This window comes from Athalia rosae, chromosome 2 (genome assembly GCF_917208135.1).
Source record: "Athalia rosae chromosome 2, iyAthRosa1.1, whole genome shotgun sequence".
NCBI classification, from domain to species: domain Eukaryota; kingdom Metazoa; phylum Arthropoda; class Insecta; order Hymenoptera; family Athaliidae; genus Athalia; species Athalia rosae.
This window is the reverse complement of record NC_064027.1, coordinates 27,914,873-27,935,071: the sequence shown is the minus strand read 5'-3', so window position 1 is coordinate 27,935,071 and position 20,199 is coordinate 27,914,873. Positions and strand designations below refer to the sequence as shown.

The following is a 20,199-nucleotide window of genomic DNA, read 5'->3' as shown; positions in this document are numbered from 1 at the left end:
TAGAAAATGGCACCCCTCGAATGCCTTTATTTGTACAGTTTATCTGGTCTTCACTCGAAACATTTTCTGTCTTTTTTCCATCTCTAGTTAGAATGTATCTTATAATACTTACGCAAACTATTCATTCGAGCATGAACTATTTTGGTCTTCTCTTCTTGTTTTGGATTATAGTAGCAAGAGCTGTAGCCGATACTGCAACTAAGACAATTCACAGCTTTGATCATTCATATCAGTGATGACTTGAAGGAAGAGAAATTCATCTGGGATCTCCTCTGCCGATGAAACATTTTTCGATTCCTTCCCCCCTACAAATAGGTATATGGAGAGCAAACGGTGAAACACAGAAGAAGATGGTTAGATGTTCAATTTCCCATGACTTTGACTTATTTTGCGTTATCTTTAGGATGAAATTCAACCTTTGTTTCCAATTGATGATTCAACAATCGTAGGTTCGAATTTTAGCGGGCGAATCAAAGCGCTCCGGGGTTTACAGAAGTGCTCGAACACAGCAGACTCGTTTCAAGAGTGAAATCGAATAGGGATTGGTTCAATCGTATTCGACGTCACAGGCTTCTCGTATGCCCGTTCCCTGGTATATTTCGTTTTGTTTTACAGTAATAATATAATCTCTACGTAGTTCGGTCGCCGGTCGATCATGACTCAGTTAATACGCGTGTGAAATATTACCCTAAAACCATTAATACTTTCGAATTCGTAGCAACATCGGCCTGACAACAGAAGTGAACTGTGTCAAAAATGACATGTCGTCCCCCCTCTCTTCTACTAAAATCTTCGTTGCGCGTTTCTGACTGTGCAGTGTTAGAAATAAAGTGATGATGTCGGACAGCGAGAGTGCCGTGAGATGATCTCGTTCCATAGATACTCGGAAGTGATTTTCTAAGTGAAATAACAATTGGTTTATCGAACAATAACCGTGATCCGTGAACAGCAATGACTGTCTAAAGTCAAAGGTGGATTTTTCAACGGTCTATAGTCGTTTGAAAGAGTTGAAAAATGGGTGAGTCCAAGTGCCGGCTTTAACTTTTATACCACACTACATCGTTGGCCTGCATACGCCCCTTGTACGATATCTTTTCGTACTACCATTCCTCGCTGTTGTTAAATATATTCAAAGAGTAATCACGATTCTCACGAGCTGCTCGGATATTTTCACCAACCAACTAAATCCCGCCATCACTTTAACGAGAAAATTCTTAGATTGACGTTTCCCAGGATATATTCCATTTTTTTTCTACTTTTTGCTTCTGCTTATTTTCCTCTTTTCAGATCCAGGCGCTATTTACGTCTGACCTGCATTCCTATCCCGAGGGTTGGGCACGTTAAAAAATTTAACTCATTTTCCGTATAATTTTTACTCCCCCACAAAAAAAAAAAAATTGTAAAGAAGTATTCTAATTTTATTTCTGGACTCCCAATTATTACACGCACAGCGACGTATAAATAGAATTTCTCTATAATTTATAACTTCGTATCCGGCGAGCCGAAAATCATCATTTTTATTTTCCACAGGCATTAGAAGAACTTATAAAATCAATAGCCGAAATTATAGTAATATTGATTTTTTTGTACCCCATGTATTTCTGAATTTCTATAGCACAAGGGGTGCTGGCTCTTTCTGTTACTGCCATAAAACTATTCATTACATGGAAGATCGAATTAACTGTCGGCAACAGAATACTACGAATTCAGTTCGGCATTGGGGCCATTATTTGTAATTTTCATGGCATATTATTGCCAAGTAAAAATCTAATTCAGCATGTAACGTATAGCTACTTTTCCGCATAGGATGTATTACAATTCATTCCATTATAAACAGAGTTTTAAACGCACCTACTACATAATATAACTCTATGATAATCATCATTACGTAATAATTCCGTTGATATTGTAGGTATACCTACAACTTTGAATTGTCGTCAAAGTTCCTATCCGATTGTTCACATTTTATACCACGCCTGGTTGATGTGTACATATATATTATTTATGAAGTTTTAAAAATATGTTTTTTATCTTTTATTTTCAAGAACATAATAAAAACCTGATAAGATAAAGAACATTTCGTATTACTCTTTGCAGCAGACCTATTACAGAGTAATTTCTTGTATGGATAGTTCTAATAGATTGGGCGTATCGGAAACTCGCTTGTCAAAAATCTTTTCCTGAATAAATAGTCATTTCGGTTTTGAAATAAAAAGAAGCAGTGAAATGCAATTAATTTTTTAACGAAAAGAAAAAAATGAGTTCGGAGTTGTATTCCAGGTATTTTGCATTAACAATAAGCATGTGCGATTTTCAATCCAAATTACTTTGTATAATATTCAATCTATGAAGAAGCTCTTTTTCCTTTTTATTGTGATTCAACACTGTAACATTCGATTTCATATGCACATTGTAGCCCGCTATTAATTCCCATTATTTATATCTTGAGTATAGCTACTCATATGAATGAGGTTTTCTTTACTGATGTAATTTAATGCTATAATAACATACGGTCTGAGAAATATGTAATTCAAGATTGATTCTGCCGGTTGCTTACTTGCATCTTATCATTACCCAGAGTTCAGATAACGCCGCTGGTATGTTCTCATTTATAATTCATTATTAGTATAGGTAACATAAAACGCTCATTAGCTAAAGTTCGAGTATTAATATAATCTGTGCTGACCGGTCGAGGCACCAAATTTCGGTTTTTTTTCCTCCGTTGTGAGGTCGTATTCAGATGCGAAAATTCTATGCTTGTGTCTGTCGTAATTTTTTAGAAATACTTCATTTTTATCAATCAATTGATTATTGATATATCTTGAAGTAGGATAACTTTGAGTCATTGAGGACGACGCGGTTTGCCACTGATTAAATTTTGCAATCACACCGATTACAGCGAATTACGAAACTGAGCTAGGTGTGTAGTATACCTTATGATAGATTATAACGCAAGCATACATCATTCCATCTAGTGCAACACAAAACAAAAAATTCACAATTAAAAAGATAAAAAAAGAGCGGCCCGCTGGTCAGCCACGTTCATCCTTGCAAATTAGATTCATTATCATCATTATTCAGAGGAGCGAAAAATGGGAAAGAGGGGAAGATTCGAGCCGCAGTTTGCAATTTGCTGCAGCAAACGCCGGTCCGATTATTTTATGCAAAGACTTTTTCGTTGAATCGTATCTATCGTTTCATCTTATCTCGGTTTTAAAGGTGAGACTTGATAAATAAAAATAATAGACATGAAGACTAAAGCGGACGATAAGTTATCAAAATCAATCGGACGAGTAATCGGTCCAGATCTCAGTGATTTAAATAAAATGGGTAAAAGTGTGATTGGTGATGAAGGAAAATCGCTGAAAAAGGGTGAGGAATGGATAAGTAATAACTTCAAACTAGGTGAAAATGATAATTGTTTGTTTTTTCACCATCGATTAAGTATCAAGGTGTGTCGGTAAAAAATTGTGTTCGTTGTTTCAATAATAGCGGGTTAGCGTATCTGATGATATTAATTTGGTAATTCGATTAATTATAACGTGATCCCAAACAAGAAAAAGAAACACTCAATTATCAAAACGAAGTTATTTAAAATTTGTACAGTTCTATTAGTCCGCCATTAGCCGCGGCTGACCTCAGAAGTGCATTGGGTCATTATATTTGACCCCACTTGACAGCATCCTATTTAACTTGACGCCATGAATCATATTAACATAATATCATCATGATTAGAAATTAAAATGACAATCGCCTACATAGATTCCTCTCTCTATAAACTATAAGCTTTTCTATCTTACGATAAGAAAAAAATTCTTTCTTGTCCTAACTGTTGCAGATTTTAACGTTTCAACCAGTATCATACCTATACTTATTGTTAGCGACACACACGATGTGATGACGTCATATCGAAGTGTTACTATGATGTCATTGTGTATTTTTAAACTTTGGTCTGCCGAGCTAGAAGGCTAAATAGCAATGTTCTATACGCATACCTCCAACTTTGCGTTTACACGAAATCTCTATTTTTCTTCTCTATAATTTTTTTCAATCATTTCTTTGAATTCGAAAAAGCATATAGAAATTCCCATCTGATACCAGAATAAACAACACCCCAATTTTATCACCCTGTCATTAAATACTTGGAGTACATACTTCAATCCGAGTATGTGCTTTATACTTATGTATACCCGTACGGTTGACTTTCACGATGTTACGTGTTATAAAGCCGAATGGTTTCTCTTTTTTTGTCGTTTCTTTCTTTTTACATTCGTTTTTCTCTCATTTTGTTTGTCAGATGTGATGTTGGACCGGCACGCCTGCTGGCTATAGTTGCGGCTTCGCGATCAGTGAAGGGGGGATAAAGTTAGCATTGAAATGTTCGTGTGCTCCGATGCTTGTTGAGAATGAGATGAGTCATCTATATACACCTGAATCTTGAGAGATTGTGTAATTTTATTTATACATTTTTTCCGCTTTTGAAAGTAGCGGTAGAACCGTACAGCGGATGTCGAATAAATTCGGATAATATAGAGCGAGGAAATTCTGACCCTAACTTTAAACCTTGTTAAAAGTTCATCGGCTCATAAGCAGTCGTTGAAACGAAATTCAGTTACGATGAACTGTAATAAGATTTTACTGTTCAATGCGGAGTTGAAGCCGTCACTAGATTCTTCAAGGCTTGAAGTATAGGCAAATTATCTACTGATTATACCGATAGTACTAACTACTTTATGATTATACTCGTTATGGACTGGAATGTTCGTTACTTGGGAGGTATTCTTCGTAACGTTATTGATTAAAGGACATGAAAAAACTATATGTTATTGCTTTCGAGAAGATACAGTTCGACTGAAGTCAATGACTCCGTTTAGGTCCTATGAAATTATATCTGTCCTCTCGAGTGACGTTATTAATCATACACATAAATGTAACTACTCATGCTCCCCTCCACACTACTACCGAAGGTCTTCACCTACATTTATAGGAACGCTAAAAACACTAATCAAATTTTAATGAGATACCTGGTCACCGTTGTTTACTAACAATTGAACCATAGGCTGAAAGAGATCATTGAAACAGATATTACCTTGCAGTACATCCGGAATTTTATTAACTGGGTCAGCAAACCGGCTCCAGTTAGATTGAAATTGTACAGAGCAGCGTTATTTTATGAGACCTAAAATTGTATCATTCTGTCTAATTACAGGGAAAACTTTTTGCCAAGCTTGTAAGAAGAAGTGTAGCGGCGAGGTGCTACGAGTACAGGATAAATATTTTCACATTGGTTGCTTCAAATGCGCTCAGTGCAACGCTAGCTTAGCACAGGGTGGATTTTTCGCTCGTGAAGGTTCCTACTATTGTACCAAGGTAGGTAGTTAGTGTGACAAAATAACATCGTCTTGGTCTTATGTAAATCACACATTAATCGTGTAATATTAAAATGCAGGATTACCGCGAACGTTGGGGTACAAAGTGCGCAGGTTGCGGAGAGTACGTCGAAGGTGATGTCGTAACTGCTGGAGAAAAACATGCTTTTCATCCCAATTGTTTCCATTGTCAACGGTGTCGACAGCCGCTCTTGGGTCAAGGAGCAAAAGTGACTTTGGTACAAGGTAAGATCAATGATTTCGTTAATTGGAAATCATTTGTCCCACTTGAACACTGACCTATGGACCGGTAAAAATAATGGGCCATATTTTCTCAAGGTCAAGCACTGTGCCATCGATGCGTCAGTATTCCTGTAAGAGAAGCTGCTACACCTGTCAATAGCAGCGGACCTCCACCTGTGGGGGAGGGCCAGATAGATCCGGGTGCATGTGCCGGTTGTAGACAGCAACTTCGTGAAGGTCAAGCTTTAGTCGCTCTAGATCGTCAGTGGCACGTTTGGTGCTTCAAGTGTCATAGCTGTGAAACTGTACTGCACGGCGAATACATGGGAAAGTAAGTACATACAAATATCTGAACGCGTGTAGAAATCTTTGGGATTTTTCTGATTCATCCAGTTTACGACGGGAAGTGCTTGAGCCGAAAGAGGTCAAGATTGAGCGAATTATTCAACGTGCCGTACAATTTTCTATCGTTTATTCGATGACGACAAATTGCCACCAAATTTTCAGATTAAGTGATAATGGACAATTCGATAATGTTATCTCAAATATTATCAGCAATTCATAACTTATCGAACGAGCGGTGATACGTCAGTAATCAATCACTGATTGACTTTCGGTATGTTTCTGCAAAATTCTAATATTTTTTGTTCCCTTCCAAATAGGGATGGAGTACCGTACTGTGAGAAAGATTATCAAAAACAATTCGGAGTTAAGTGTGCATACTGCAGCCGATACATAAGTGGCAAGGTTTTGCAAGCTGGTGAAAATCATCACTTTCATCCGACATGTGCGCGTTGCACGAAATGTGGGGATCCTTTCGGGGATGGCGAAGAGATGTATTTGCAAGGCGGTGCCATTTGGCACCCACGCTGCGGACCGGGCCCCACAGGTCCTAACGGCATCGTCAATGGTCACGCGGAAAGTCACCCACCTACTCCTCATAGAGATTCGGAACGCATTTGTAGCAGCGCTTCAGAAATGCAGGTAGGTTAAAAAAATGTTTTCATTTTGTGTTCGAATTCCGTCAGATTTTTCAAGTATATACATATTAACGACTCCGTTGTTGAAGTAATACCACTGCCGAATAATTAGATAGATGTTTCGTACTAGTTACATCTTATCATGCTAGTTTTATACCCTTGCACGCTTCGAACATTCATTATAGTTTTTACATTCGATATGATTTTTCTTCATTTTTTTGTATTTTTTCTTCGTTAAGTGTTATTTATTTTTTTGCACGGATGTTGTGTGTAGTTTTCAATACGGTCACGCACGCCAAGCCTCAATGGATCCTTGTACAGCCCTTACAACAGCCTCAGCCGCAAGGTACGCTAATTTTTTGTTTTTACCCATCCATTCGAACGTTCAGAGTTTCTTTTAAGTTTCAATGAATTTTAAAGCATTCTACAATTGAATCCTTTTTTCGTTCGTAAGAATCGCCCCGAGCGTTTGAATAGATGGTCTTTTGAATCAACAGGACGCACATTTTCTCCAATTTGGGTTTCTATTTTAAATATTTAAATGATACCGAATTTGGAAAGAGGAAAAAAGGTATTTTTATGAAATAAAATTGTGCGATGATGTGCGATTTCACAACCTGATTCAACCAAACCTCTCGTCTTGGTGAAATTCACTTGTCATAATGTTCACACCACTAGCAACATCTAATTCATCGGTTTTTCAATTTTTATAGTACTACCCAACAAGAACTGGAAGTCCTGGACTGATTTTGAGGGAATACGGGAGAGGTGGCGAAGATGTGTCTAGGATTTGTACATATTCTTATCTGACGGAGACCCCGAGTCAGGGGTACTTGAGACGACCGATACAACCATACGATAAACCACCTACGAGCCCTCATTTCCACCGACCTAGTTGTGAGTTCCTATGTCAGACAAAATGTAGAAAAACAACAACGTGAGGAAATCCAGATACTGGAGATCAGATTCTTTATTGCCCTGATACTTGCAGCCTCACGGTCCATCAGAAGTAGCGGCGGGCGGAGCAGCCGCTCTGGAATGCGTGCTTTGGTGGATGCTCTCAGTGACGCTAGACCAAAGTCACCTGCTGCAGCGAGTCAAGCAGACAATGAGGAACCAATCGAATTAGCTCATTACCCTGACGCCATGAGACCTCCGCCTGGAGCGCAACCTCCCATAGAAAGAGACGATTTTCCCGCCCCACCATATCCTTATACTGATCCCGAAAGGCGCAGACGTTGGTCCGATACCTACAAGGTAACGGAAATGATGCATGAAAATGCCATATTTCATTTTTTATATTGTCTGTAGTGAAAATTAATCGTGGTCTTTATCGCCTCAGGGTGTGCCAGCGTCAGATGATGAAGATGAAATAGACAACAAAGGTTACATTCAAGAAGCTGAACAAAAATTGAAGAAGGAGCAGGCCGAATTGAGCAAAATCGATACAGGGATAGCCAAAGTTTTTCTGCAAGATCGTGAGAAGGATAGGGAGAACTTACGACATAGAGCTGCCAATGTTGATCCAAGAAATGCATCTAGAACACCATCTGCCGCTAGAGAACCAGCCTATCGACTGCGTTATGAAAGTCCCGTCGGAGCCTGTGAGTATTTGTGGTTGATAATTTGTTATCTTCTAGAGGACGTGTGTCAAAATTGTCAACGGAATTAGAAAATCGATTATTTTTCAGCACCTTCGAGGAATATAGATCACGCGCGTCCGTGGGAGGATGAAGACGGTGTTAGTTATAGATCAAGTGTCGGGCCTAGTTACAACGGTGAGTTACGTTTCATTTTAATTCCTGAATCATGAATATCATATACATATAACTGATAATGGTGTGTTTAACCGTAAGCATATTATCATCTCATACATGTCCACACGTTCGCACATGACACTAACAACTCACTCTATTATTGAATGTTTTTTAACTGAAACTTAGAGGTATCGTTAACTTTGGGGGAAATAGAAAGAAATGAGAAAGGAACATGCCGACGATATGAATATCGATCAAAAATACTTAGGGTGACGAATCAAAATTATATAATATATTTGCGCCGAAAGAGATTATTGTATAATGATTGAAAAAATATTGTTACTGTGTCGTATGGTTCTTGCAGTTGCAATAAGAACAGAATCGCACTTGCTTTACTTGTGAGGTAGGCACGTGTCTTCGAGTACATAACATACCTATAATGTGGCAAATCAAGAAGAGCTGAAATTCGATGAATGAATACTTCTCCGGTGATCAGGCTGAGAATTATCATGTTAAATACAATTATTTAACTATCGTAAGTTAACAATGCCTTTAAAAAACAAGGTAATAGGAGTTCCTAAAATTCTTATGTAGTTAGTATAGATCAAGTCCAGTAGCACAACAAACCACGCAGATGTACGCCCAATATACTCACAGGTGACGTATTACGCCTCTGCATGATTTTTTCGCTCCGTGTGTCTAATGTATTTTTAATCAGTCTAGAAAAAAGCATCGATCAAATTCAAATCAACGTTGCCGATGTCATTCGTTGCGTAGAACCAGTTTCGTTATTATTTTCCTCTGTAAACTTAGATCGAATTTTAGAAAAATTCATAGATTCGCGTGATCGCATTGCGTTGTTGTATCTAGTCTAGGTTTTGGATATGTTTTCAATCTGAATCTACTTGACATTGAAATTCGGAAGTAATGTCATTAGATGTATTATTATTTCCTGTTTGCTTGCTTATTTATTTTATTTTTCATCATCCGCTACTGCATGTTCATGTATTCAGTTACGTCATGTCGTTTTCATCTTGCATGCTTCCAACTCTGTCATAAATGTATCACTAATTTTTACAGTATTAAACACATTATTACACTGACAAGAAACATATCTGTGAACGATATTCATACCAAGTTTTTTGTAAGCCTTTGGAGCATCGAGTAGCGTACGTATATTTAAAATCCACTTTCATCAATGCTGACATTCTCATATTGACGATTGCTGAGACTATTTTATCATTATTGTAGATAATTAAACAGTTTACCTGCGTTATTTTTACAGTAAAATCGTATGGGTATTGTTTCGTTGAGTTCCTTTTAGTTTTGACTAATTTTAATTGAGAAACTTCTATTGTTAACAATAATTGTCCTGTACATTTGTGATCGTAAAATTTTGGGTTTATAACTGAAACAATACGTTACACTATGTATTTGTAAAATCACGTTTGTCACTGTTTTGTGTTTGAATATTATTCTAATATTTTTTGAATGGACCTAATATTCGAACGTCGATTGAACATAATCTCTACGCGCTATTTATCGTGTACAGTTTTGTCTCTATTTGTGTTTTTGTGTTTGTGTTGTGTGTGTGCGGGCTACAGCTGGGAGATCTTCCGTTCGCTCCCCGGCGCCCAGAAATTATCCACCTCTCGGCACCCAACGGGCCTCTACTCTACCATCTGCCTCTCGGCATTACCACTCGGTGAGTTTAAAAAGTGTTTTTAAACCCTGTCACCACATGCAACCCTTACAATTAGTCGATCCTACACTGCAGGGAGACAAAAAAAAAACAAAAAAACCAAGGACATAATCCTTCCTGATTTTTTTATTTATGTTGCCGTTGTGACAGGGTTGTAAAATATTAAATAAAATAGTTTATAGATTTCAGAATAAATAATAAAATAGAATAATAATTGACGACTGTAAATATTAGCTCTCTTTGACAACGGCATTACACCTATGTACACAGTTGAACTCACGTTGTAATTCTAACTGCATGTTCTTTCGTTTTTTATTTTCTCTTCAATTATTTTGTTAAGCAACAGATGACATAAGACACACTTTATCGCCGCGGGTTGTTCAAGGAGAAAATATATGAACAATTTATATTCATACAGCGTGTAAAATGAAAATTCTGTAAGGCTGGTACGATAATGTAAGTTTCGGTGATTCTTGTGAAATTGCGAACGTTGGGCATTCGTATGGGAGTGTTTAAGGAAAATTAAAGGTTGTTGAAACTAATTGGTACTTGTGGTGATTAAAACCAGTTGTGAGCTCTCTTCGACACATTCCGAAGCCCGGATATGGTCTGGCACCGCGAAGTCACACCTTTTCTTCAACTGGTGGTTCTGTTTCCGCCCTCCCCGTAAGTCGAAACGCCGTTTTAAGGGGCCTCTATATACAAAATGAAATTGAAATATGGAACGGGCATTCAGTGGCTCAATAATTATACGTAAAATCCATTTCTATCGAAACCGTTACCTTCCTCAAAGTAAAATAATGCCGTGGCGAAGAGAATTTTCAATTCTTGTGTCGTTTTATTTAGCTCAACTTATGCTAATCATGAGTTGATTTTTTTTAGTTCATACGCATTATTCGCTTTGAGTCCGGGGAACATAGGTTGAGAGCGGTGAATTTCTTTGGTAAAGAAATTTTAATGACATTCGATTAATTTTCAACTTTTCAATACCTAAAACTGAGTAAACAGGGATTTAGTCCAGTTTATTGAATTGACTATATTCAGTCCTCATGTGGTTAGAAGTCCCTTGAGCTATACGTAGTTTTTAAGTTTTTAATTTTAAGATATCATCGGAGAATTTCCGTCAATTTTAATTACTAAATTAAGTTTTTTGTTATCTAGGGCGATTACTCGTTCAGTGGAATGGGCGATAAAACGCACAGCACAGATTTTTCGTCTGGGAAATCTGATAGTGAGTAAAAAAAATTTTTCATACGTTAAATTCAATCATTAACTAACATCTTTACTTTTTTATTTCTGTTGTTATCGCTAATTTAGCCAAGGAACAAATTTTCATTCCATTTATTTTATTTTTAGCATGACCTAATTTACTTTGCTTCGATTCAGTAACATTTCATTTTTCTTTCTTCTTTCTCTTCTCCGATAGTGTTACATTTTTTTTTCTTCTTTTGATAAATCTTTTTATATCAATTTCTTGAATTCTTTTTAATTTATGATCATAATTTTTTATTTCAATCGATATACCGGAGTTACTTATATTCTCACAATTCGAGTAAGAAAAATGATGCAATTAGAAAGAAATATATATATATATATATTATTCTACCGTAATATCGATTTGTGAATAATGGTTTGACATATGGTTTTCTTTCCCGTTTTTCCCCATGAATTTAGTTTCAACAGGCAGTATCACGGACGTTGACCGAAGGGCACTGGTATGTACCACAGCGCCCTACTACTCCCGACGCATTAGCATGGTTTGTAGCTTGCTGTTTGCACTATTGTATCGTGTATATATTATATCAATGAATATTCTTACGATAAGCTTCAATTCCATTTCATGTATTATATAAATGTTCTGTTAATTCGTATCGCATAAACTCTCGACAGGTATTCCAGCGTAATTAAATGTACATATTATATGATATTTTGCATGACTGATATTTGTAAATGCACAGAAAATCGACGGAACATGTATATTGAACAAGTTGCATGATGTGGTACTCAGAGTTTACATGCAAAAATGTTGACACCGAAGTTTAGCATGTCAAATGATTGGGCAGTTCTTGCATGTATGTAATCCGATGATGTCTCGGTGTAGATTCAAATTGGAGTCCCGTTTTGTGAATAGTTCTTAGCTCGATCGGTGTAATTTGAATATTTTTTCAAAGATACGCACAATTTGAAAATCTTTAACTCGTTCCATGTCGTGTCTATTCAGCACCAATAAGACCGCACTGTGTTTGCATTTTAGAAAAAAAAATGTCAAAGTTCAAATTCAATGTATTATTGTCGATAAGTGAAACTGAGTGCAATGTTATGCGCATGAATCTGAGCACCAAATTTGAGAAAGAGAACTCTGATGTGAAATAAAATGTTTTTTCTTACATCGATTAACATTAGAATGACGGTGGAATTCTTCCATCGTCTACAACGTACACGGGAGGTCTGGGTTCGGTTACGGTGGGTCACGGACATCATGTGAGACGTTCGTTGCCAGACATGGGAGCAAATCCAGGCGAGCCTCCGAAGCTATATCCTTATCATCTCCTTCTCATCACGAATTACAGGCTGCCCGGTGACGTAGACCGCTGCAACCTTGAGGTGAGTTTCAAATTTCCCTTTATTTTTGAATTTGGGAGAGCGAAGGAATTTTCATATTTGAACGTCCTCTTTTACCTCATAAAATTTAGCGGCATTTATCGGACGCAGAGTTTGAAGCAATCCTGCAATACACACGGGCAGAATTTTATCGGCTACCGCAATGGCGTCGTAATGAGATTAAACGAAAAGCGCGACTTTTCTAATTTTTACGAACGAATATTATTTACATCATTATTACGATAACGATACCATAAGTTACTATAAACATAATTTAAAAATAATTATTTGTGCTGCAGGGTGTATTTTTGAGCGCAACGTATTATGTTATTATAATATTGGTAAACAAAGAAATTAAAAAACTGATATTTCTCAACAAATATATGGGGAGGAAACAACGATAAATGATATTTGTTTGTTATGTTGCATCAAGAGGTCATCCTGTTTCGAACAAAAAAAGTAACAACAATTTTCAGATATTTCATAGTTATTTGGTTTCCTCATTCGCGCGTAGAAAAGCACGGGTACTTGTACTAAACTCTTGGTACTCCGACACACTCTTTTTTACTGCCAATTATGAAAAAAAATTATATTAAATACGATTCGATACCCGTTGCATTTATTTCGACTATAAGGATAATTCAAATCACCCTTAAACCTACGAATTTTATCAATTAATAGACAAAGGCTTATTCACGTTGACGTTTACGTTCGACTCATATAGATGCATCGGCCACTTTTTAAATAAGTCGGTACAGATTTGAACACCAAAGTTAACAATCCTGGGGTACTCTTTAATATCTCCACGTGAAGCTTTCGCAAAGCTTCTGCTCGGTATTGATTACGTCAATTAGATGATTATAAGTTTTAGCGATGAAAAATCCAGGGCAAAAGATTAGAATAACCAATTTTATACCGAACTATGGATTAGATTTGTAAAAATTGTATAATTGTGGGCTAAAATTAGGTTTTAAAATGAGTACGATGATTTCCTCTTTGGTCGATGATTCATATTATGATAATCGATATGTACGACGAGTATTTATCATCCCAGGTTGTTTATCCCAACTACAACTCTTAGCAAGTGTCTTCTATTTTATCGTTAAGAAGCATCCACTGAGCTATTTATTTGGCGAGCCCATTATTCACGTTAAAATATTCTATCTCTTTGTAATATCGTGACAATGAGAATCTTGAATGAACAGGGCTGTTAAATATCAGGTAACCCCGCAGAGATTCAAGGATTCAAACGAGATCACATTACAATACAATAAAATATTGTAAATAAATATTTAAAAAATGCTGAAGAAGGAAACAGAAATTACACGCGTATGCAATAATACATAATACTTTACCGTCTCACACACACTACACACACACACTACGCAAACACACAACAGACACACATCCATACACACATTCTATGGATTATAAAATATATATTACCTAAATTTGGAAATAAAATAAAACCAATAAAATGCTATTAGAAAACAATAATAATAATAATAAAGATTATTATTATTAATAATACTTTTAATAACTATTATATTTTACTATAAGCAAAAGAAAAAAAGGAAAGTAAAAGAAAAAAAAAAAGAAAAAAAAGATTACATTAGATAGGAGATGCAGCTTGCGAAATGATGCCAAATCATTAATACGATCAGAATATTATTATCGATATGATAGAAGAAACTGGTTCGAATAAGTGGTGAACTAACTGTTAATGATTGCAAATCACACCGCAAGCTGAATGCGCAAGGAGAAGGGCCACGCTTTAAATCTGTCATTTTTCTGGGTATAGAGAAACTAATTTAATTAAATAAATATGTGACTGTATGGAGTTGGAGGTATTTTAATGAATTGTTGAGGCTCTGGTAGCGCAACTAGTATCACACTTGCAATAAAATAATTATCCTAATAATTGAACAATAACGTGTCGTACCAAAACTATGTAATTGCAATTTTGAAAATATCGCAAGTCAAGGAAGCCAACTTACTCGGTGTCGAATATCTAGAAATGGAGATTTGTATGAAAATGTATTTAATTTTTGGTTCACGTATCAGGGGAAACATAGTATTTCTGTTTGGAGTTTGTTGCTTTTTTCTTATCCTATTATACATATTTCTTTCTTGCTTCTCGAAATAGGTTTTCGAATAGGTATTGTAAACTGTGAGAAACGCCCTGGTCACCGGTCAGCAAAATGTCCATAAAAATTTCGGCTCGAGATATTTTTGAAAAGCAATTATGTTACAAGTAAACGTAAGTAAAAGCTAGATATTCATGCTGAAATTTCCTTCAAAAAATGTCTTTACTCATTGTCAAATGGAATAACATTTTGAGGCCACAACACGGGAACATATGTCATCGTCGAAATGCAAAGTCGGTAGGATTCTATCAGTGTGTATGGATTCCTGTTAATTTCGTAAATTAAAATCTTACACAATTTTCAAAGGATCAATCTTTCTCGGTTTTTCAGTAGTTATTCTTAAATTCTTACCAGATCAAGGCTGATAAATATTTTAATCGACTTTTCATATCGACCGCGACATAGAAACTACTAATGCTTTTACTATGATGTTAAACAGATAATGTATCGTACGTTGTATAAAAGCACATCGCTTCAGCTAGTCCGTGAAATTAAATAAAGGCAAACATTACGCAGTATTTAATATTTATTATTTTTATGAAAATGCATTTTTTTAATCCGATAACATTGCTCCTTCATTTTTATACTTTTAGAAATTATTACCGCTAATGAATATAAAATTCAGAAAATAATCACCGAACGATCGTCTCCCTAATAACGATATCCAATAACTATCCGATCATCACTGTTTCTCCCTTAACAAATTACATACTTCAATCGATTGATACAATATTATTCCTTCGATCATATACTTAGAAAAAGTTATTTCGAGGATTTTTCTTTGAGAATAACGAAGCCTTCTAGAATTTCGGACAAGGGTTCAAAATTCTGATCTCCAGTTTGGAGCAATTCAGCTTTTTCACCCGAAGCCAGAAGCACAGGTGTTGTATGCACGTGACCACCTGCGATTGATTTTGGACTACCTGCTTTTCCAAGTATATCAACTGCCTGGCCAACTCTGACGGACACTGGAAGTGGCTTTCGGAAAAAAAGGGGGAAAAAATTTCTATCAATAACACAAAAATGAGGGAAAAATTGTACATCTACTTTTGGGTTTGGTTGGTTATACTCGATGTTTTGAATTTGCGACGATACAAGTGTTCCCTTCTTGTTTCTCCGTTACCTTCAAATCTGTGTCCAAGGTCACCAACCACCTGGGTTGCATAGCTGTGGCCAAACAGTACATCAAGTAATGAGATCTTGACAGGATTAAATTTCGACAGTCGAGGAACGCTATCAGCACTATCATTAATCCAGCCAACGCAGATTGGTCCAATATTTTCGATCCGTAACGTAGCGGACACAGAGTCAAAGTGCCCTTGTAAATTTGTAAACGGAGTACATAGATTTCTATTCACTATCGACATTGGTAAAACCGAAAAATCCCAAAATCTTACCTTTCCCAAATGGACCAACCCCTGCGAGACCCGAGTCAAAAAGAGGTGAAGAGGATTCTTTGCGTGGTAAGCAGCCAATTGTCTTAGCATTGTCGCTAAACGTGCGTTATTCGTACCGGCACCCACTAAACCGAGTCCAAATATCGCGTTGAAAGCGACGTCGGCATCGGAATCGTGACTGTATTTATTCAAAACGTCAACGACGATCGGATCTGGATTCGACAAAGAAGAGAGTGCCAAGGATAAGGGAACCGCACGTCTTCCCGGTGGTGATCCGTAACGACCGATCTAGAGGAACAGATTTTTTCATCATCACCGCGAGAAAAAAAGTTCAGTATGAAATTATTACGTGGGGGTTTGGAGTGTAATTCTAGGGTATAACTGTCTCTGGGGATTGTAAATTGGAACTCGTTTTATTTCTTCAATTAATTCAGCAATCTCGTTTGCTCGGGTTTAATTTTGCAAAATACTAGCTGCGACGTAATTAAACAAAAGGACCGGCGATGATGACGGTTATAAATTCTGAGAGGGTTTTTCAAGCATTCATATTAACCTGTGCAAATATTCGAGAATTCTCTTTCCCTTCGCTCAGCCCGACAACTCCGACACCGAGCGATGCTATCGCTTGTACAAAACCAGCCGACGAAGCGTCTCTGTTCATCATTAAATAATAATTATTTCATTTCTCGCGAGAAAAAAGTAAAGATTCGAATCCGTATGTTGGATCTGAAATACTTGTTGAGTTCGTTGTCGCTATCCTTCGAACTCGTCGGTTCTTGATCTTTGGCAGCCGATTTTTGAAGATCGATCGGAACGACGTTATCTATTGGTTCTGAACAGATTCTCAAAAGTTCTTGAACTATCAATACGTCCCCTGTTCCCGCGTACGCGCAGATCTTCGGTGAAAATATTCATGGGAAATGAACGTTAGCTTGAAATTTTTAATTTTCAAAAATTCGGTCGATTCATTTTTTTTTGCGTACTTGAAGCATAGTTTGCGCCGATACTTTGTGAGGATCTGGTAGAACTTCCAGGGCAGCTGATACAGCTTCGATCATGTCACGACGACCCATGTAAACCAATCCAAGAGCCAACGGCAAGAAACTTTGAAAATACAAAATTGCATCGTTAAAAAATTCGAAATGACTTCACGAAGACGTACGAACGCAGTGAATCTTCATTCTTTTTAGCCTTACTTAAAATACGGCGTCGATAATTGAAGGGGTGTTAATTCTAACAGTTTTTGAAGAATTGCCGTTGAAACTTCAGCGTCACCCGAACCAACGTTGACGAGTCCCAATGAAATCGCGGCTATAGAAACGACCTCCATATTACCTTTAATTAGAACATACGTTTTTTTTGTCGTCACAAAGGTTTAATTTCTTTTCAATCGTCAATAAATTCCGCTCACTTATTCTGTCCGATAATGGAGCGATCAGAAGTTCGGATACGTCGGATCTTCGAGATCCAACGTAAGCTAATCCAAGTCCTAAAGTTGAACCAATTCGCAAAGTTTGACTGTTATCGCACAAGTAATCGGTCAAAAGAGCCAACGCTGGATCACATTCGTTCCTTACACCGCAATTCACAATTCCAATAGCCAATAACGCGCCCGATTTTATGAAATCCTCCGACGTGTATAAAAATCTGGAACAACGAATTGTTGTCGTATCTATTGAAATTTTACTTTTTTGATCTTTAGCTTTTGTTACTTGTCGATGGGGACGAGGCCACCGTCTACGTCCCATAAATGGATGAATCCCAGAGAAGCGGTGGCGGAAAACATTCCATGATCCTTTAGAAAACCGCAAAGATTAACAACAACAATTTTAATGTTTGAAATAGTTGAAAAATCGTGTATACTCACCTTATTTTTGTACACCCAGCAGTCCTCGGTATTCGACATGAGTTTATCCGCTCCGAAACCCGCGTGAACGAAGGCGGAGGAGAAACTTGCGGCTAAATTTGCTCGCGCGGAATCGCGAATATCCGTTACCAAGCTTCTCAATCCTGATCCAGCTTCCAGCCACGATTTGTATATTTCATCCGGACTTTTGGCCTCCAGAATATCCAGCTCTCTTACCAGAATTTGAAAGTGACCGTTCACGTGAACGTTACTCAGGATCAATTCTATCTCTTTCGCATCTTCTCCTTCGTAGACGCGTTTCAAGGGACGGCCCTTCAATTCGGATGTTGAAAATCACTTTTGGAAATTCGTGTATTTTCGTCGATCGTATTTTAAGGTCTAACCTGTTGTCTGGCAAGAATGAAAGCCAGTTGTTTTCTGACCGTGGAATCTTGACATTTCTCTAAACAAGTTGTCACGATTTCGTCGTCTCCGAGTTGCAAGGCGACCAACATCGCTTGAGAATATTCTTCGAATTTTAAGTAATCCGAAACCACCGTCTCCAATATCAGTGTACGTTCCATCTCTTCGCTAATTATTTATTTCATCAATCCCGATTCCGCGCATGTAATTCCTCAGTTTAAATGAAAATAAAAATATCGCGCGTCACCTGTACGAAGCGCAGCTGACCAAATACGAGCAAACTCTTTTGAAATTCGTTCTGTCCAGGTATTCCTTCATGAGATGAAGTTGATCGATTTCTAAGCATAAATCGCACGCTTGTATTTCAGCGTTGTGTTTCATATCGAAATTGAGGATTTTTTTCACCAGAGGTATCAATCGCTTCCTGAAAAATTGCGCCGTCGGTCGCGAGTTGTTTGAAAAAAAAAGGTATATTTAATAACAAAAAATTGTTCCATCCATAATTCCCTGGGGGTCGATTGCGTTCGACTGCTTCCGGAAGTTTGTATTTCGAAATTGAATTGATGGAGCACGATATACTCAAAATGCTGCGTTGGCATCGGGATTGAAATAGGGTATTTAATTGGAACCGGAATTTGAACTGAATCGCTAAATCAGGATATCACATTCGTTTGTTATATCCGGGGTTTCGAATGAAGAGGAGAGGGAAAAGGATAGTTAGGAAATGGCTCGGTGAACCCAAATTAGACTGCAAATATAACCCATTCGGATGTCGTGTTAAGTACAGTCGCCGCATTTCATTATACGGAATTAGGTAATCCCTCGCTAGATTTTAAATTGAAATCCCCGTTCATTCGTGTGCGAAAAAATTGACAACATTAAACTTTTCAGAAAATATTTACGACAGGTCTCACAAAATACTCACCTAATTACGTCCTCTTCACTTAATGGGATGAGGGCCCATTCTTCGGCTATTTCCGCTTCTAATTGTCTAACATATTCGTGTCCCCATTCTCCTGGATTTTTCATATTACCTTGAAGACAATATTTAAGACACTCGCGTGACCCAGAAGGGGATCCCGCCATCGCTAGAACGCTCAATATATCCGAAAAATCTTTCTTCAAAGATTCTTTTTTTTCGCTATTAATTTTCGAGTGAGCTGTCTTCAAAACTCCGTACGAATTTCTCAGATATTTCAACGGCTTTGGCACCGATGTCATTGAAGTTGTCGATGTCATTATCAAACCACGGAGATCCGACAACGCATCTTGCCAACGATTTTCATCAGGTCTCTGGAAATCCATTATTATATTTCTTGAATAAGATTTCAAACATCTCGATTAAATATTTTTTTCTGTTTCGTTCGCTTCATATTATTTTTGTTGTTGTACCTACTTACCAATAACACTTCTGTTAAGTTCAGGAGTTCCTCTTGCAAGCATTTGTCGTAATCCGACTAGATAAAGAATAGAAATTTAAAAATATACAAGGAAGGTTTGAAACATTTTGAGAGATGTTTTTTGGATTATTCATTCGTTCTGTAATTTGAAATAACCGATATGGAGTGAAGATTTTTTATTTTGTTGATTCTGGCTTACCATTTCGGAATCTTTTTCCAACACCATATTTTTGGAAAAAATAGCCCTTTTTTTGATAACCTCAATGAATTCATAGACTCGTGAATATACTTGCAGGTATCTTCAGATCTAAAAATTCATTTTTTCTTTGATTTT

At 37.1% G+C, this 20,199-nt stretch overlaps 2 protein-coding genes across 12 annotated transcripts; one reads left to right on the top strand and one right to left on the bottom strand.

Annotated features, from left to right (window-relative positions):
* The first annotated feature begins 643 nt into the window (after positions 1 to 643).
* On the top strand, positions 644 to 15,317 carry LOC105685757 (actin-binding LIM protein 2). 11 transcript variants are annotated; one of them, XM_012400127.3, is made up of 15 exons: positions 644 to 1,018; positions 5,210 to 5,370; positions 5,450 to 5,615; positions 5,709 to 5,943; positions 6,275 to 6,596; positions 6,867 to 6,938; positions 7,306 to 7,489; positions 7,584 to 7,849; positions 7,935 to 8,196; positions 8,284 to 8,370; positions 9,954 to 10,054; positions 11,213 to 11,282; positions 11,726 to 11,808; positions 12,455 to 12,655; positions 12,745 to 15,317. In XM_012400127.3, exons 1-15 carry the CDS (start codon positions 1,015 to 1,017, stop codon positions 12,856 to 12,858), a joined length of 2,328 nt encoding a protein of 775 aa, XP_012255550.1. In that variant the 5' UTR covers positions 644 to 1,014; the 3' UTR covers positions 12,859 to 15,317. The 11 variants fall into 11 exon arrangements, 10 of the variants coding, with proteins under 10 accessions (XP_012255550.1, XP_012255551.1, XP_048506081.1 ...); XM_020852275.2 differs by lacking the exons at positions 644 to 1,018; positions 9,954 to 10,054 and adding exons at positions 3,125 to 3,372; positions 10,620 to 10,717 and having other exon boundaries at positions 11,726 to 11,766; XM_012400124.3 differs by lacking the exons at positions 644 to 1,018; positions 9,954 to 10,054 and adding exons at positions 3,125 to 3,372; positions 10,620 to 10,717.
* Positions 15,318 to 15,451: 134 nt separating this feature from the next.
* On the bottom strand, positions 15,452 to 20,196 carry LOC105685712 (26S proteasome non-ATPase regulatory subunit 2-like). The gene is made up of 11 exons (XM_048650135.1): positions 19,391 to 20,196; positions 18,713 to 18,889; positions 18,447 to 18,633; positions 18,064 to 18,375; positions 17,909 to 17,991; positions 17,608 to 17,843; positions 17,393 to 17,531; positions 17,180 to 17,300; positions 16,197 to 16,484; positions 15,923 to 16,117; positions 15,452 to 15,777 (listed from the first exon to the last, which is right to left on the bottom strand). The coding sequence occupies exons 1-11, from the start codon at positions 19,768 to 19,770 to the stop codon at positions 15,562 to 15,564; spliced, it is 2,334 nt and encodes a 777-aa protein (XP_048506092.1). The 5' UTR covers positions 19,771 to 20,196; the 3' UTR covers positions 15,452 to 15,561.
* Between the last annotated feature and the right edge of the window lie 3 nt (positions 20,197 to 20,199).

Bases quoted from the DNA above. Each gene is read 5' to 3' on its own strand.
- LOC105685757 (XM_012400123.3), top strand. From the start codon at position 3,249: ATGAAGACTAAAGCGGACGATAAGTTATCAAAATCAATCGGACGAGTA. The intron at 6,597-6,866 runs GTAGGTTAAAAA...TGTTGTGTGTAG, and splicing joins GCAGCGCTTCAGAAATGCAG to TTTTCAATACGGTCACGCAC. The intron at 10,055-11,212 runs GTGAGTTTAAAA...TTTGTTATCTAG, and splicing joins CCTCTCGGCATTACCACTCG to GGCGATTACTCGTTCAGTGG.
- LOC105685712 (XM_048650135.1), bottom strand. From the start codon at position 19,770: ATGGATTTCCAGAGACCTGATGAAAATCGTTGGCAAGATGCGTTGTCG. The intron at 18,634-18,712 runs GTGACGCGCGAT...ATAAATAATTAG, and splicing joins GTCAGCTGCGCTTCGTACAG to CGAAGAGATGGAACGTACAC. The intron at 15,778-15,922 runs GTAACGGAGAAA...TTTTTCCGAAAG, and splicing joins CCTTGGACACAGATTTGAAG to CCACTTCCAGTGTCCGTCAG.